This window comes from Lissotriton helveticus, chromosome 9 (assembly GCF_964261635.1).
Source record: "Lissotriton helveticus chromosome 9, aLisHel1.1, whole genome shotgun sequence".
NCBI classification, from domain to species: Eukaryota; Metazoa; Chordata; class Amphibia; order Caudata; family Salamandridae; genus Lissotriton; species Lissotriton helveticus.
The window spans coordinates 119,566,347-119,583,069 of record NC_136070.1 but is presented as its reverse complement, the minus strand read 5'-3'; the positions used below and the strand labels follow the sequence as shown (position 1 = coordinate 119,583,069).

General features: G+C 42.2%; 1 protein-coding gene across 2 annotated transcripts in view; it reads left to right on the top strand.

The window, feature by feature from the left end:
- Positions 1 to 2,334: 2,334 nt before the first annotated feature.
- The window catches only part of RAD51B (RAD51 paralog B), a 202,461-nt gene continuing 188,072 nt past the window's right edge, over positions 2,335 to 16,723 (top strand). For both annotated transcript variants that reach the window (XM_078662007.1, XM_078662006.1), the window contains exons 1-2: positions 2,335 to 2,430; positions 9,074 to 9,187. In XM_078662007.1, the coding sequence (XP_078518133.1) occupies positions 2,347 to 2,430; positions 9,074 to 9,187 (198 nt within the window). In that variant the 5' untranslated portion in view covers positions 2,335 to 2,346. The remainder of the gene's footprint in view (positions 2,431 to 9,073; positions 9,188 to 16,723) is intronic.

The window sequence follows — 16,723 nt, the reverse complement described above, 5'->3', positions numbered from 1 at the left end:
GGCCTCGTGTGTAGGCACAGTTATGAGCTGAGTTAAACCCAGCGATTCGCAATCGGCCAATAGAGATACCGTTTCAGGATCCTCCAGCTTGTCTAAATGAAAATTTAGATTTCACAAGGCTATAAAGGTGTCATTAATTGCCAGTGGTTCCATGAGTGACATAAAGGAGGACAAGAATTCGGATTGTGTACCCGGGGGTCTGTAAATGAGTACTCCTTTAAGATTATATGAAGGAGAAAGCTGAATGGCAAAATATAGAGCTTCACAAGTTAATGAAGGTAAAGAAGACATTCTAACCGGAAAGTTGTTCCGGGATATAATTGCTAAACCTCCTCCTTTTCTCCCCTGTCTGTCTAACCGATGTACCGTGAAGCTCTGCGGCACTGCCACCAGTAAATCAGGGGCAGATGCTTCATCCATCCATGTCTCTGTGATAAAAAGAATATCTATTTTTCTATCCAGAATTAAATCTGCTATCTCTGCCTATGGCTGGCCAAAGAGCGGGCATTAATGAGTGATATAATAATTTTCTTAGGTTTGGTGATATAGGCATCTGAAATACTAGCTTTAGATGAAATAGACGACTTACAATTAGAACAACAGATGGTGGTGAGTTCAATAATAGTTTCCGGGTTATATTGTGGGCAGACCTCCCTAAATGCTGGCTTCAACTGCATAATCTCCGTCGGAGCATATACAATCCTCTCTGTAGTGCCAGCCACAGGGGGTATGGCGCTAGGCGCGGGTCCGGCGCGGACGGGCGCAGACGGGCTTGCCTTTGGTGCGCCCGCCCGCTGCGCGGACGGGATAACAATCCCCTTTTATCCAGTGCTAAGGAGGGTGGGAGGCGGCCAGCTACTGGGACGCCACCCTTCCTACCCCCAATATGGCGCCTGCTCAGCCTGTACTCCCGGCGTCAGCACGTAATATGCTGTGCTAGGACAGCGTGTGAAGCGGCGATTAGAGCCAGGTAAGTTCAGATTAAAAATAGCACAAAGTTTTAAATAAACAGAAAAACAAAAAGATAATGCACAGTTTTAAAAATGGTGACAATGAACCCCCGGCTTTCCGCCTCAGGGGAGAGACCTCCAGTTAAGTCAGCACGTAATCTGCTGCGCTAGGACAGCGTGTGAAGCGGCGATTAGAGCCAGGTAAACTCAGATTAAAAATAGCACAAAGTTTTAAATAAACAGAAAAACAAAAAGATAATGCACAGTTTTAAAAACAACAAAGCTGCGGGATAGATAACAGAACACAATTTAAGTATATACAGATTAAGGAATGTCTCGTGCATCTACCAACTGGGTCCTTCAATTTGGACAAAATCCCAATTCTGGAAATAATCTCGGATTTGCTGACTAGGCATGCCAGAAACACAATAACCAGCTAAAATTACTGCTCGATGAGGAAAAAACACTGTCCTGGTAGTCACATCTTTGGAACAACCCCAGCACCTAAATCTTGTACATTCAAATACTGTCCTCAGACTCCTCCTTCACCACACGAGGCTGGGCAGTTGGTTACCCAAAAAGACAGGACATCACAGGGTACTGCTTCCATTATCCAGCCAGGTTCATTCATTGCCCCAATCCCTTAGCCACGAGTCCCTCTGAAACTCCACCATGAAAATATTGTTCAGACTGACCGGGACCAACTCCCTCCCTACTTCAAATGACTCCTTTCTACCACGGCAGGGAAAGCTACTATCCACACCTTCTCTGCACCCCGATACCAGGCATGGGACTAGGAAACTCCTTGTTGAATACAACTGGACGTCATAATCCACATCAGACCTCAGACTGCGCTACTTAGACAGCGCCTACAATGAGCCAAACCACCGTATCACACACCGCCAGTTTCACCGCCTATTAAGACCAATCAAACCCACTCCAGTCACCTCAGTCCCATCTATATGACTATTGCTCAACTAAAGTCTGCAGTTGCTCTAAGCATATACCTTAATATTGATTTGTTATTTACATTCTTGCCCTCTGACATTTTGCCTTTTATGGATTGTTTTATTTAATTTAAATGAACATACCTTTCATTTCATGGCTCAGTTAGTTCTCCTTACAAAACCTAATTGAGCAGAACTAACTGCAAAAGGTTTCGACCTTTTCCTAAATGGTACTGTTTAAACATGTTGCATTCATTTAAGGCACTCAGTTTGTTATTGAAAGTCCAATTTCATTATTACAAAAATGTAATATTTGTGTACGCTGTGTAAATAAACAGTTTTTCTTGAGAAATGTATTTAACTAAACGAAAATAGATGGCAGTAAACTGCTCTTTTGTCAGGTTGCACTAAAATATTATTTAATTTTCAGACATAGCAGGTTGTAAACCATGTCCAACAAAAAGATTAGGCGAACAGGCCTATCCCAAGAACTGTGCGACCGACTAGGAAGACACAACATTACCACCTGTCAGGTAAGTGCATATGTACATTTTTACTTTGTTGATTGAATTGTGTAGCCTATGTAGGAAAACCTTTTCTTTTCATATGATCCCCCAGTTATTTTGTATTTTATGGAACAGGAATTCTGGCGCTTTTTCAACTTTTGGCATTGAGAACCTGCTAAACTAAATTCTCACTGGAAGTGTCGTTCCCTTTAAACATGGTGACTGAGTAGCATTAGCAATTTGCATATTTTGCTTTTAGGCAAGTCCTCAGTAAAATTGTGGAACGGCTCTGCAAGTGCCATATTTGAAATACCCATTGTTGGATGCAATTTGGCCTTAAGACAACACATGGGTATATACAATTGCAAGAAAGATGGCAAACAACCGTGTGACACTACAGACAGGGCTGGTGTTAGTCTTTGTTCACTAGCCCCCATCCTTCTATCCCTTAGTTAATCTCTCTTCACACCAAACAGGCTTGAGTGAGTTTTTCGATGTGGCCTCTCACCCATGTCTTTTACTCAAACATGACATCTGTTCTGTACTTAGAGAAGGTCACACTGTTGTAGTTATGGCATTCCAGCCAGCTGAAAGGCGGAGCAGGCCCCGAGAAGCATGCAGATGGTTTCAGCAGAGTTGTTTACAGCTTCTGATTGCACTATCCAAGTCTCCTCGGAAGATGAACATGTTCCTCTCTGCCTAATGTAAGAGAATGGACCATAAATCTTTAAAGGACTTAAAGCTCATGCATGTTGTTGGCTGCACAATATTAAACAATACTTGAAATATTCCAAAGCTAGTTCTCCAGACAATTTTGACATTCATATTTTCCCTTCTATTTGGAGCACCTTATTCTAAAATCAAATCAATAAATTGTGATGAATATATAAATCTATGATCAATGATCAGAATTTTTTTAAAGATCTTTTTATTGGAAGTAAAGCGAACAATGACAGTAAGCATTACACATTGCAGCATCAAGTCATGATCATTCAAATTCCCTTCAATCTCCCGAAACCCCCGGTCCTCACACCCACCCATCGATTCACCGGGCAGCATTGAAGTATCTTGAGAACATAGTCCACCCCGATAGGTATTCCATTTCTCCCATATTTTAGTCCAGTCAGACACACACGGCCCTTTTCTCCATGTAGGCTGTGAGTGAGTGTGTGTGGTTGTGTGTGGTTGTGTGTGGTTGTGTGTGGTTGTGTGTGGTTGTGTGTGGTTGTGTGTGTGTGTGTGTGTGTGTGTTGGTGTATTTGCGTGTATTTGCCGCTCCGGGTGGTTGTATTCGCCGAGGGCAGGCCACAAGCAGGGATGCTACCTGCAGAGCACCTCCCCATTAACACGCCTCCTACGCCTTTTGGGATAGCTCACTTCCTCTGGACGGCTGCCATGAAATGAGGGATGCCAGCAGTTTAGCAAAAGAAAATCCCATCTTTATTTGCAAGGTGACACTGATGAAAATCCGTGAGTAAAAAAGCAGAGCATGATGGGATTCGAAGTCCTTGTTAATTTACATATCCATGTGGATGCCGGCGTTTCAATGGTGAGTTAAAATTGGAACACACAATGTCTTTAGGTGCTTCTCTGCAAATTAAACGGCCCCTCCAGCTCCGCTGTGCTTCAAAAAGTTTAAAGGCTGTGGACCCACTCGGGTCATGTGGGGGTGCGAGCCGTGGCCTCAAATATGTAAAAAAAAAAAAAAAAAAGAGGTTGCCTCTCCGGGTGGTTGCATTCACCGAGGTCAGGCCACAAGATCCAAGTGGGTCCGCCGTAATGTATTTGCATATCGGAGCGGAGCTGGAGGGGTCCTTGCATTTGACCAGGCGCAACACGGTACATCGTTTGTCCCACCAAGAACTTTATTGACATTTGTAAAGGCTGAATCCACTGGGATATGTAAACGGAACTTCAAGTCCCATAATGCTCTTTGATTAACTCACTTGATTTTTATCAAGGTCTTAACTAAGCAAAATAAAGACAAACAACTGATGCCTTTCATTTGCTTTTTCTGCCCAGAGGAAGGGCGGTGTCCCGAAACGCGCTGGCAGCACTATGTGGGGAGCTGATCTGTCTGTGCAGCCTGGTGTTTGACCTGACCTCCAGCGAGTGCATTCCACCAGAGCGGATATATATATCACCATCAGGTGTTGCCGCACACCAATGCCGGTAGTTGTTCACCAACAAGCTTGTACACCTTCAAGAGCTAGATCTCCTTCGCTCAGCCAAACGCGTTTCGAGTGAATACTCTTCATCAGTGGCAAATTAATGAACACGAGTGGCGGTGGTTGTTACTCTATTTATTTGATTAAAGTCCCGCCCCAATGGACGCACAGCAAACTGCTACATGTAGTCTAAAGAACGGTTGCCTGGGCTTCTAGTGTAACTCTTCCCCAAGTGGGCCCCGCCCACTCTTGTGACTTCAAACCCAGTGGAAAAATAAAATACATTATATCCACTCACCAAATCGCTGCTAGAGCGGTTTCCCTTCCTGCGATGTTGATGCCCTCTGTGGCAGCAGCGGCCACTCAATAATCAATGGATTTCTTATTCCACAAGGATAAATGAAATGAAGAGACTGCACACCAGGAAAACGGCACAATGATTTATTGTGCACTAACTTTTAAGGATAACGCATTTCGGCGTTTGCCTTCATTAAGTTACTTCCCATACTCCAATTTCCCATAGAAATAGATTTCATGGCTCATAAAGATAGACAAAAGACTTCGCCATGTTTTCACATATCACAACGGCTTCCACAATTGAAGATTATAATAACCAAATATTGGATCTACAATCATTATAATAATGAGTAAAATGTGCATACGATTGCACAGATATTGTTAACATCACAAAAAATAATTATTAGGTCACCAAGATCATTCATGCGTATAAAAGAATCGGGCCGTATAACTTATGCGGCTTCCAATGTTGAAAACGATACTTGCAACATACTTATTTAGTCTACAATCCTTATAAATTATATGTAGAGTATACTCATGATTGTATGAATATCATTGACACTACGTAAATTAATGAGTCATCGAATACAATCATGAGTTCAGATGATCATGCGGTACATGTTGTACATGTATTGCTGTTTAAAAAGCCTATTCGCACATGGAACATTTCTCATATATTTCTATATGCATCATTACCGCCCAACATTACGTCTTATACGATTGTTGTCGGTTTCATATCGTGAGCTGTTCCTTTCTATGAGTTGGCTACCTGTACCAAATGAATACCTTAATGTATCCGCACTTTGGTTCTCAATTCATTCAGTGTTAGCCGTCACAGCCATAATAAGATATGGTTTGCTATCTGATGCCCTTGTATTAGTGGAGCATGGGTTGTACCCTTTACTTAGTGCAGGGTGTGTGGGGTGTGAAGGCACTGTGGTGAGTGGATATATAATAATACAAGTGTTACGTGTGTGGTGAGACGGGATAGGGATGGGGTAGATGCACCTGGAACCCCTTGGGTTCCATCATGTAGCTCCAAAATTGTGGATTACGCTCACTGTTACTTCCTAAATAGAAACTGGAGTGCATACTGCGCTACCCTATTAACCAATATCAATTAAAATGTGAAGATTTTTTTTAAATTATTATATAAATAAAAATAAAGGGTTTTTATATAAAATGTTTAGAAAATTGCATGATATTGATCTGCAATCAATTCAGCGAGAGAATCAGCCTATCTTAATGACTTTCTTTATTATTATTGGCCTATATGTGTGGCAAGCTCCTCCCCACTGTTAAGTACTCTAGGGACCTTACTGTCTAAATCCAGAATAAATCTAGATTCAAGGATTCTCTGACGCTTTTCACGTTCACCACCTCGTATGTGCTTTGGTATCCTGTCCACCCCAAAGAATTGTAAACCGCTTTTGTTACTGTTATGGAACTCTGTGTAATGACGTGCCACAGGATAATTGTGATCACGATTCGTGATGGCACATAAATGTTGCAGTATTCTTAGTTTTAATGGAAGCTTAGTACTACCTACGTACTGGAGGCCGCAAGGACACTCCAGCACGTAGACAGTAAATGGGCTGTTGCTATTGATGACCTGTTTTATTGCATGTACTTGATTGATACCTGTGGTGTAGTCTTTACAGTTTCTCCCTTTACGGTCGGCCTTACACGTCCCACAAGTGGTAAAGCCTTTGGGCATTTTCAACCATTGTGACTGTGTATCCTCCAAGGGATAACTATGGACTAGTCGATCCCATAGAGACCTGACCCGCTTAAAGGGAACCCGTGGTCCGGCTCCTATGCGTTTACCTATTATAGGGTCTGCCGCTAACATGTTCCAATGTTTTTTCATTATTCTTTGTAACGCCCATGCACCTCTGCTAAACTGTGTTATCATTCTGGGCGTATTATTTTTGTTTTTGTCCTGTCCATTTTTCTTAAGAACACTGTTTGATGGTTTAAACAGTAAACAGTGTTGTGGTAGATCACTCACTTTCTCTTTGGCTTTTTTCAGAATTTCCTCTTTGTAGCCCCTCTCTTTGAAGCGTGTTACCATAACCTGTTCTTTTTGGTAGCCCTCATTTGTGCTGCAATTGCAGCGAGCCCTCATTAATTCCCCTTAGGGTATATTCTGTATTAAGAGAGCTGGATGGTGACTCGCCGCATGCAGCACTGTGTTCCCTGCTGTTTGTTTGCGGAACAGTCGGGTTGTGATTTCTCCTTCTCTAATCTCCACTGCAAGGTCTGTATATAAATATCTGACTGCATTTAGTGGCTTGAAAAATGTTAAAGAAAGTCTCAACACATGTTTAGGGCTGTTTTGTAGAAAAATGCTTCAACTAAAATATGTATATGCTTATTAATAATAAATATCGCAATGTACAAACATGGAAGTAGATTGGATCATTGTTAATGATAAATAATTGTGTTGATTTTGACAAAGCCAATAAGTCAGCCTTATGTGTTGATAACCTAAAAGATCCACTTTTTATATTTTTGTATTTTAGCCCTTTGACAAAGCCATCCTTGTTGAAAATTACTGCACCATAGAAAGAAACTAATGGATGGAATTCTTTAATTAATCTCAGGCACTGGTAATAACTCGGGCTGCATCCCAATCCATCGTTATTAAGCACACCATGCCACCTCATTTTCTACCTATTCGTATGCAAATCAGTCTTGCTCCAGTGGAACAGTCCAGCCCAAACTGCTAAACTAGGTCCTCCGTGAATGGGTCACAAGCAACCTAGGACTGATGTCGCCCTAGTTAGGGCTCATCATCCAGGTATAGCTCGGTTCCAGTCATACATTGTGCACAGGACCCATGTCCTGATGAGCACCAACTAGGATGAAACTGGTCTGGGTTTGCTTGTGTTTCGGTGAATACAAGCAACCCAGGGAAAACTGAGAGGGCTCAAAATTGAATAAGCTGTGGTTAATTGATGGTTTCCCTTCCTTATACAAAAAGAGAATGTGAGCTTTTTTCTTCCTGAAATGATTTTTGCATTTGGATTGTTTTTGAGGTCAAATGCCTATGATGTTTCAAATAGGCAGAGGTACTAGTTTTTGGAAAACCACTAAATGGAGACCAATCTTGGTTTTCTAATCTATTTTCTCACTCTTCTGTCAGTATTCACCTTATGCCTCATTGATATCATATTATTTTTTCCTGTATGTATGGTGAATTAGTTGTTCTTAACCTTGTTGTGGGTCCAGGCACCTCATTGTCCTTTAGAATAAATTAGTCTATAAAAAGAGGCTTGTGGCAATAGTGTGAATTTGGGGGTCACGTTCAGTGGCATCAGATATCCCAATTGTTTGAAAAGCCAGTGGACTCCAGATTCCTCTGTAGCTTTTCTGTGGTTTTCATTATACAAATCTTAGAAGAAGGCCCCACCAAGACCACAGGTTTGCTTTGATTTGTTGATCGAAAGAGTCTTGCTCTCCAAAATCAGTTTATCTGTAATATTACTGGAGGGTGTTGTGATAAATTTTTCATTGTAATGCAGTATATTTAGAAACGGGTACAAAGGATCGACCATGTCTCCCTGCCACCCAATTCCTCAATGTTGTGTGAACTTGATGTCTAGGCAGCAAAGAGTTTGGCAGAGCACCATAAAGGCGAGCTAAGGCAACTTTATTGTCGACGAGCATTGGCAGAGAGGACATGTAGTTCAAGAAGTCAGTGGTGGATCAAAGGAAGTGTTTGTGTGAAATCCAGCCCCTTTGTGGAAATGAAAGAGCAATGGATATCTACCTTGTTAGTAGAAATAATATGACTCCAAAATCATTAACTGTCTGGTAATTTCATCTTTCATGATGAGTTAACTCTGGAATCTGGGTATCAAAAGTGATGTCTAGATAAAAAACATTCACAGAACAATGCACATCTGTGTCAATAGATTACCTTTTTCGAATTATCTTCTTCAAAGGCATTGGGACATCAAAAAGCAGCTATCAAAGTGAATAACAGAACAAGTTTAACATCTAGTTCCCTTTCCCTCAAATTGCATTGATGATGAGGTCCTTGATATATGTGAATTAGAAATGGGTTTTCTCCAAATACCATACCGACGTATGAAGCATGTGGCTTGGACAGTGGGAGTCAATATGTGTATGAAATGTGAAATTTTTGAGAAACTGTTTCTCCAATGAACCTTTCAACTAGCTGGCTTTTTATCCTTTAGGACATGTTGTGTATGTCATTTCTGGATCTGATGAAAGTGACTGGTCTGAGCCTTCAGAAAGTTGAAAAGCTCATTGGAACTGTAAGCAAGGCTTGTGCACCGAAGATGCAAACTGTAAGTCATTTTCTTTTTCCTTTGAACTTATTGAGTAGTAAAAAATAAATATACATGTTTTAAAATGTGAAATATAGTGTTATAGCCGTTGTCAAGGACTATGTGTTATGATGTGACTTTCTGTTGATGTTTGTTAGAAATGGGGGTCTCTAGTTAGCAATGGTTTGCACCTTTGTCCAAGTAGGGACCCTTCTTCCTAGTCAGGGTAAGGGGGATACGCTTAAAAAAAAATCCTGGTCTCCCCGTTGGTAGCTTGGCACAAGCAGACCGGCTTATCTCAGAGGTAGTGTGTAAAGCATGTGTGCAAGCATACAGTAAGACAGTGAAAACACTACAAATGTACAGCACACCTGTTTAGAAAAATAGCAAATCTTAAATCAACAAAAAAAAAAAGTCCTACATACAATACTGGAGAAATAGGTATTTTACAAGTTAACCTTCAAATTGCAGAATTAGCTTAAAAACACAGATCTTCTAAGTCAGTAGCTCTGTCTGGGGCTACCGTGATGCTGTAAACGAGTCTAACAGTTCCAGCTGACTGCATCAGTACTGGTCAGCTGTAGCGTCGACAGACTTGTAGACAGTACCTTTCTCATTGTGGCTGGACCTGTGGATACGAGTCGGTGGGGGGCAACCGTTACGGTTGCGGGTGAAGTGGAAGCGGTACAGCGTGTGGCTTCCTCACGGCATGGTGCAGTCAGCGGCTTGGTGATGGTCCTCCAATGGCATTGGTGAGACCAAGGCTGCGCTGTGGAGTGAGGCAGTGCTCGATGCAGTGCTGGCAGGTCATGGTGCAGGCGACAGAGCCGGTTGATGTTCGGGCGGGCAGCGACAGTGTCGGTGAGGTCCAGGTAGTGTGAAACGAGGTGGTGCGGACTGCGGTGCCCACAGGAAGCGGTGCAAGCAGCGGCTCAGTGACGGTCGCTTAGTGGCGCCGTGAGACCAGGGATGAAGTTCAAAGAGCAGCAGTGCCTTCAGGACAAGGAACCAGCGGCTGACTCGGTGACAGAGTTGGCTGCTCTTGTCCTCTGCGGCAGCTGAAACCAACGGTTCCAGAGATAGTGCCCAGAGGGATGGTGAAGTCTTTGTATATCCTGCTTGAAAATTATCTCCAAGGGCTTGGAAGTAGAGCTTGCCCCCTGTTTAAGAAGTCTGGAACAGCACACAGTTCCTCTCCTTGGTAGAAACAGCTACTGAAGGCCAACCCCAGACAGCATTCAGCAAAGGGGCAGTACTCCTCCTTCCGCTGGCCAATGCGGAGTACGGAATTGGACTTCAAAGGCATTTTTGATTCACAACCAAGATTTGCGTACCTACGGACCAGAAATCTGAAACTAATTGTAACTAAATCCATTGATAAAAAGAAGACATTTTTCATGAACTGCGGGAATTGTAATTCCATTATCAAAGGGAATACTACACGACATCCCAAACAAGAAACAAAAATGAAACTAAAAGTGACAGCCACGTATAACCGCCAGAAGGTTATATACATGTTGAAATGCCCATGCGGACTAGAGTATGTGGGAAAGACTGAGCGGAAAATGAGAGTACGTCTGAATGAACAGAAGAGCAACATACACACCCAAAATCTTAAGTCTACGGTTGCTGAACACTTTCACTTGTTACATCATAACATTAGCCAATTGAGATTTTTGATCCTTGAACAAGTACCAATAAAACAGGGATGAGACGACATGCAATTTCTTTTGCAAAGAGAAACATATTGGATTCATTTTCTATACTCCGTATACCCCAAAGGACTCAATGAACTGATGGACCTTAGCTGCTTTTTATAATTATACTCTGTTCCAGAAGGGTGTTCCGCAATACCCTTTGAAAATGTATATGGCATACAAAGAAATGTTACATTCTTTACTTTTCCTGTTTACACATGTTTTGGTGAATTATTGTAGTTAGGTACTCGTTTATAGGTCTTGGTGACCGTCACTTTCTCAGTTTGCCTTTGTGGTCACGCTGGCATCCATTTTCAGTACAGCGTAATTTTTGCATCATGTATACACACCACTATTTATTATGACTGTATTGTTTGAAGTAAAGCTTAGCATTTGCATATCTTTTTTGTTTATCTAGTGTCTGCATTCTTATCTGTTCACTTTTAGTTGTTCACTTGGATTTTTGTATAACCTTTATTGGCCTATGTCCGCTTAGGCACAACATTCAGCATGAACTTGTGGCGTCATTTTTCTATATCAATCACTACGGTAGCCCGTTGTTATCAGTATTCACTTTCCACTTCTGGGTTCCACCTTCCTAAAAGATTACACGGTTTCAGCTCTTCACACATGTTTGAACACGGGTTAGCCTTTTCTGCTATGACACCGATACACTTGATTTAACAACGGTTACCATGTGGTTCTAACCTGCTTTTTCATGTGTTTAGCCATCCCCACAGTGAATTGTATGTTGCCGAACCGATTACGTAAGAAATTACGGCGTTTGCATGTTTTACTGCATGCGCATTGAATTCACAGCGTTTACAAAGAGCCAACACATTCCACGTTTTCAGTCTGACTGTTGGGTTCTTAATCTCACGTTTTCCACAGTTAGGCAACCTCATTAACTTTTTCACCTTCCAAACTGTGATTGCACTCTTTCCGATGAAAACTTTATTGAAGCGCGTTCACTTCCCTTTTAGAATGTATTCACCAACGCCCGTTGGTTATATTGTGCATGAGGAATTTTTCTCGCTTATTATCACCAGTGTCTATTGGATGTCGGGATTCACCACTCCTTTTTACACATGGCACCATCAATTATCTCGATGTGTTTTATTTTTTAGCATGTTGTCTTTTTCAGTACTGGAATCGAGTTTCTTCTATGTTGCAGAACTAAGCCCCTGATGAAGGGCTACTGCCCGAAATGCATTGGGCATGTGAATATATGTATCAACAAATATTGTGGCATCAAGTGAGGATCACTGTGAGGTTTATATCAAGGTTGAGATAATCAAAGGAAATTTGTAAAGTGTATTGAGAAGAACTTATTGAGAAACAGACAATGTATTTACTTTTCTTTTATTGAGTGCAAGTTGGAGATGCCCCTCAGCACCTGAGGACAGGGCTTTCAGATATTGGCTCATCCTCATACTCAGGAGGATTAACCAAACTGCACCACCTACCTTTTAAACAAATGTTAAACCAAAATCATAAGGAGTGCGCTCATCTATGCTATCGCTGGTCTAAGCACAAAAATAGCCACTTTCTAAAAGTGTTATTTTTAAACTCCGAATATAAAAAGCATCCTTATCAAAAGATGCATCTTTGTATTCCGAGTTCAGGCATATCAAACTCTAGGTTCCTATATTGTTCCCATGGCTGCTAAACTTATAAGATGTTATAAGTAAACTCCCCATTCTATCATATAAGACAGATAGCCTTTCAACAGTGAAAAACGAAAATTGGCAGTATTTCACTATCAGGACATGCTACACACATCAGGGCATGTCCTACCTTTCACATACACTGCCCACAGGGGTACCTTGGGCCTACCTTAGGGGTGGCTCACATCCGACAAGGGAAGGTTAGGGCCTGGCAAGTGAGTGTACTTGCCAGGTCGACATGGCAGTTCTAAACTGCAAACATACACTGCAATGGCAGGTCTGAGAACCTTTTGCAAGACTGCTTGTGTGGGTGGCACAATCACGGCTGCAAGCCCACTAGCAGCATTTGATTTACAGTCACTGGGCACACACAGTGCACTGTACTAGGGTCTTAGTGGTAAATCAAATTAGCCAAATAATGGAACCACTAATCCATGACAACAATTGACGGAGGGAGCACTTGCACTTTGGCACTGAACAGCAGTGGCAAACTGCCCAAAGCATCTAGACCAGCAAAAACGAGGTCCAACACACCATTAAAAACAAGCATTTGCAATGCAATAGGTCTCGGATTTCCGAGAGTTTAAGCATTGTAAAATGACAATGCCTTTCATTTATGTTTTAAAAACCAACACATAAATAAAAGGCATTGTCATTTACAATGCCAATGGCTCAAACTCGTCATAAAAGCGAGACCTATTGCTTTTCTAATGCTTGTTTTATAATGGCTTTCTGATCCTGCTGGAGTCTTGCAGGAGTCCATGCAGCTGTTGTACTCCTGTGGGGCCGAACACATTTTCATCATCTGGCCCCGGGGTGGGGAGTGGGGGTCTCTCTTATACAAAATACTGTATATGATATATGTGTGTTAATATTTAGAAATTTTGCACACGTACAAGTACTTTTAGAATGTCAGAGTATGACGGGTGACGGAGGACCTGGAACAATGCAGCTGTGCTCAGGACTCCCATGCATCACTCCGGAAGTTAATTCAACGCTCACTGCCCACATCCACGTGCATTTGGAGTTTATATGATTGCATAATAGCAAAGCCAACTCAGCCTTACATTCTTCTGAGGTTGGAAACAGGAGTCCCATGACCTGGATAATAGCACTTGCTATTTCCAGACTCTGGAAACGAGGCGTGCTATATGAAGCGCTACAAAAAGCAAAAATACAGGGGAAACCAATGCCAAGGATGCCAGGTCTAACAGTGTTTTTTTCAGGACGCCTTACATTTATGTCACAAGCTATATCATGTTGAATCTGGGGGAATAAGGACTCTAGAAGGTCATTGAGCTGGGGGAATCTGAAGAAGACGTTGGAGTCACACCTTCTGGTGATGTCAATTGCCTTTTTCAAATAATGGTTTCTTTCGGAGAACTATGTATGGGGTGAACATCTTCACTCTACCGGTTGTTAAAAGCCCTAGACCAGAGGTATGGACCCAAGCCGCAGGCAAGAGCCTATAATTAAGGAGAGGGCCTTTAACAACTGGTATAACCCAAGACAAGGCTATTAGAACGTTTCACCAACTAAGGGTAGAATATTCTAAATTAAAAAGGGAAAAACAGATAGACAAACATTTGAATGTTGGCGCTCTGGACTGATACCAGCCATTATAAGCCCAGAGCTACTCTGTTGTCTTCCGTGGAGCTCTCAACATTGCGGTGTTGAAATGGTTTGAATCCTTCCTTCACAACAGATCACAAAGATTTTGGGTCAACCAGACACTATCCACATCATGTCCGAATTCAATCGGAGTCCCCCAAGGATCGACACTATCACCCGCTCTTTTTAACTTGTACGTCGAACCTCTGACAGAAACCCTCCGAAACGCTAACATAGCCTATCACATGTACGCGGATGACACGCAAATATACATCAAGATAGAATCCCTGGAAGACATCAAGTTAATGAATGAGGCATTAAAAAAGGCACTAATTTGGCTTACAAGTAATCACCTGAAGCTCAATGCACAAAAAACGGAATTCCTATTGATCTCACCTTCTAAGAAATATTCTGAAGCGGAAGAATGGACCAGACTGATCACAGCGTTAAGTTGTACCCCTACACTAGTATACTCAGCGAAATCATTAGGAATCACATTAGACAAGAACCTAGACATGAAAGGGCACATAAACTCAATGGCAAAGAATGCTCGCTTTCACCTGAACTACCTAAGGAAAGTGAAACCATTTATCTCATCGGCAGATCTCAAACTAGCAATACAATCATTAGTAATCTCAAGGATTGAATACGGGTGTACAACCTTAGCAGGCCTTCCAAACATCTCCACGGCTCCGTTGAAAGCATGCCTCAATGCGGCAGCAAGACTTATAACCGGATCGAGGAAATTCGACCATATCTCCCCGCATCTAAAAACTTTAAACTGGCTACAATACGAACCCAGAATCCAATTCAAAATGGCATGTGTCACCCACAAAGCCCTTCATTACAGAACACCTAGATACTTGGCCCAGAAGATCGAGCTGTCTGGAGGAGGAAGACCGGTAAGGAGCGCCAATCTGCTAATGCTGAAACCACCCATCTTCAGGAAAAAGAAAACGTACAACAGAGCTTTCACAGGGGCAGCCCCCAGAATATGGAACTCGCTCCCGCCAAATATCAGAAAAATTACAAACACAACAACATTCAAACGAGAAACTAAGATCTTCCTAATGAGTAAGTTCCTGACATAATGAAGACACCACGAGAACTGTAGGTGATTGAGTCCCGGAACCGGGATGAAGGATACACTGTTTAAGGTCAATGCAGAACATTCTAGACAGGAACACAGGCTATCCCTTACAAATCGTAGTATATATATGCCAGGACATTTCTTCAGTCTATACCTCCGCATCCCAGCGGGAAAGATTTATTATATAGCTCTACACTTATCTACCTCACTCAATATTTATTGCAGGTTTGTATAGCGCTATGAATCGACTCCCGAAGGAGTATTTCCGCGCTTCTGGCGTCTAATCTGATGGAACTGTAGCAATAGCAGTAAAATTAAAAACTATGATTGTAGGGAACAATAAGCTAAATTAGCTAATTAGACTAAACAGGAACGTTTTCAATTTTTTTCTGAAAAGCAGATGATCAGAACATTGCCTTAATGATAGAGGGAGCATGTTCCAATATGTGGGACCCACTACCGACAAGGCCCTGCCGCCAAGTCTGGTCTTGTTGATTTTAGGTACTTTTAACAACAGCTGCTGGCTGGATCTAAGGGTACGAATGGGGTTATATGGAGCAAATTTAGTAGACAGATATTCAGGTCCTAAATCGTGGAGACTTTTATGAATGATACAGCAAGTCTTAAACTTGACTCGTAGACGTATGGGCAACCAATGGAGTTTACGCAATAAAGGCTTAGATGGGGATCTGGGGGGTGCATTAAGCACCAATCTAACCGCAGTATTCTGTATTACCTGCAAACGGTCAAGAACCTCTTCATTAGCTCCTGCTAAAAGACCGTTGCAGTAATCTAGACGGCTGATCACCAAAGCCTGGACTAAGGTTCTTCTGTAAGAGTCAGGCAGAAAAGGAAATATCCTGCGGAGAAGACCTATCACGTGGAAGCAAGATCCCACTGTTACATTAACATTCTGTTTCATGGTCAGCTCAGGTTCCAGCCGTACTCCCAAATTCTTAATTGTAGATTTGGGTTCAGGGACTGGGCCTAGGTCTAGAGGCCACCAATCAGGAGACCATTGGATGTTGGCTTTCCCAAAGAGCATCACCTCTGTTTTCCCAACATTACATTGTAGAAAATTACAGGACATCCATCGCGCTACTGCCTTCATCCCATCAGAGAAAGATTGTATGATCTCAGGGGTAAGATGTTTAAAAGGGAAAAGTAGCTGCGTATCATCAGCGTATGACACTGGGCTAAAACCAAAAGCTCTAGTTATTTCTGCCAAGGGGGCCACGTAGGTGTTAAATAGGGTCGGACTTAAGCACGATCCTTGTGGGACCCCCTTGGTGATTTTAACCTCTTCTGATCTAAAATCACCCATGATGACACGTTGGGTGCGGTTCGAGAGGAAGCTTTTGATCCAGTCCAGTGCCCTACCACCGATTCCACTCACAGACAGGCGTTCGATCAAGATGTTATGAGATATAGTATCGAACGCTGCAGATAAATCCAGTAGCACCAGGACAACTGAAAAACCATTGTCCTGGTA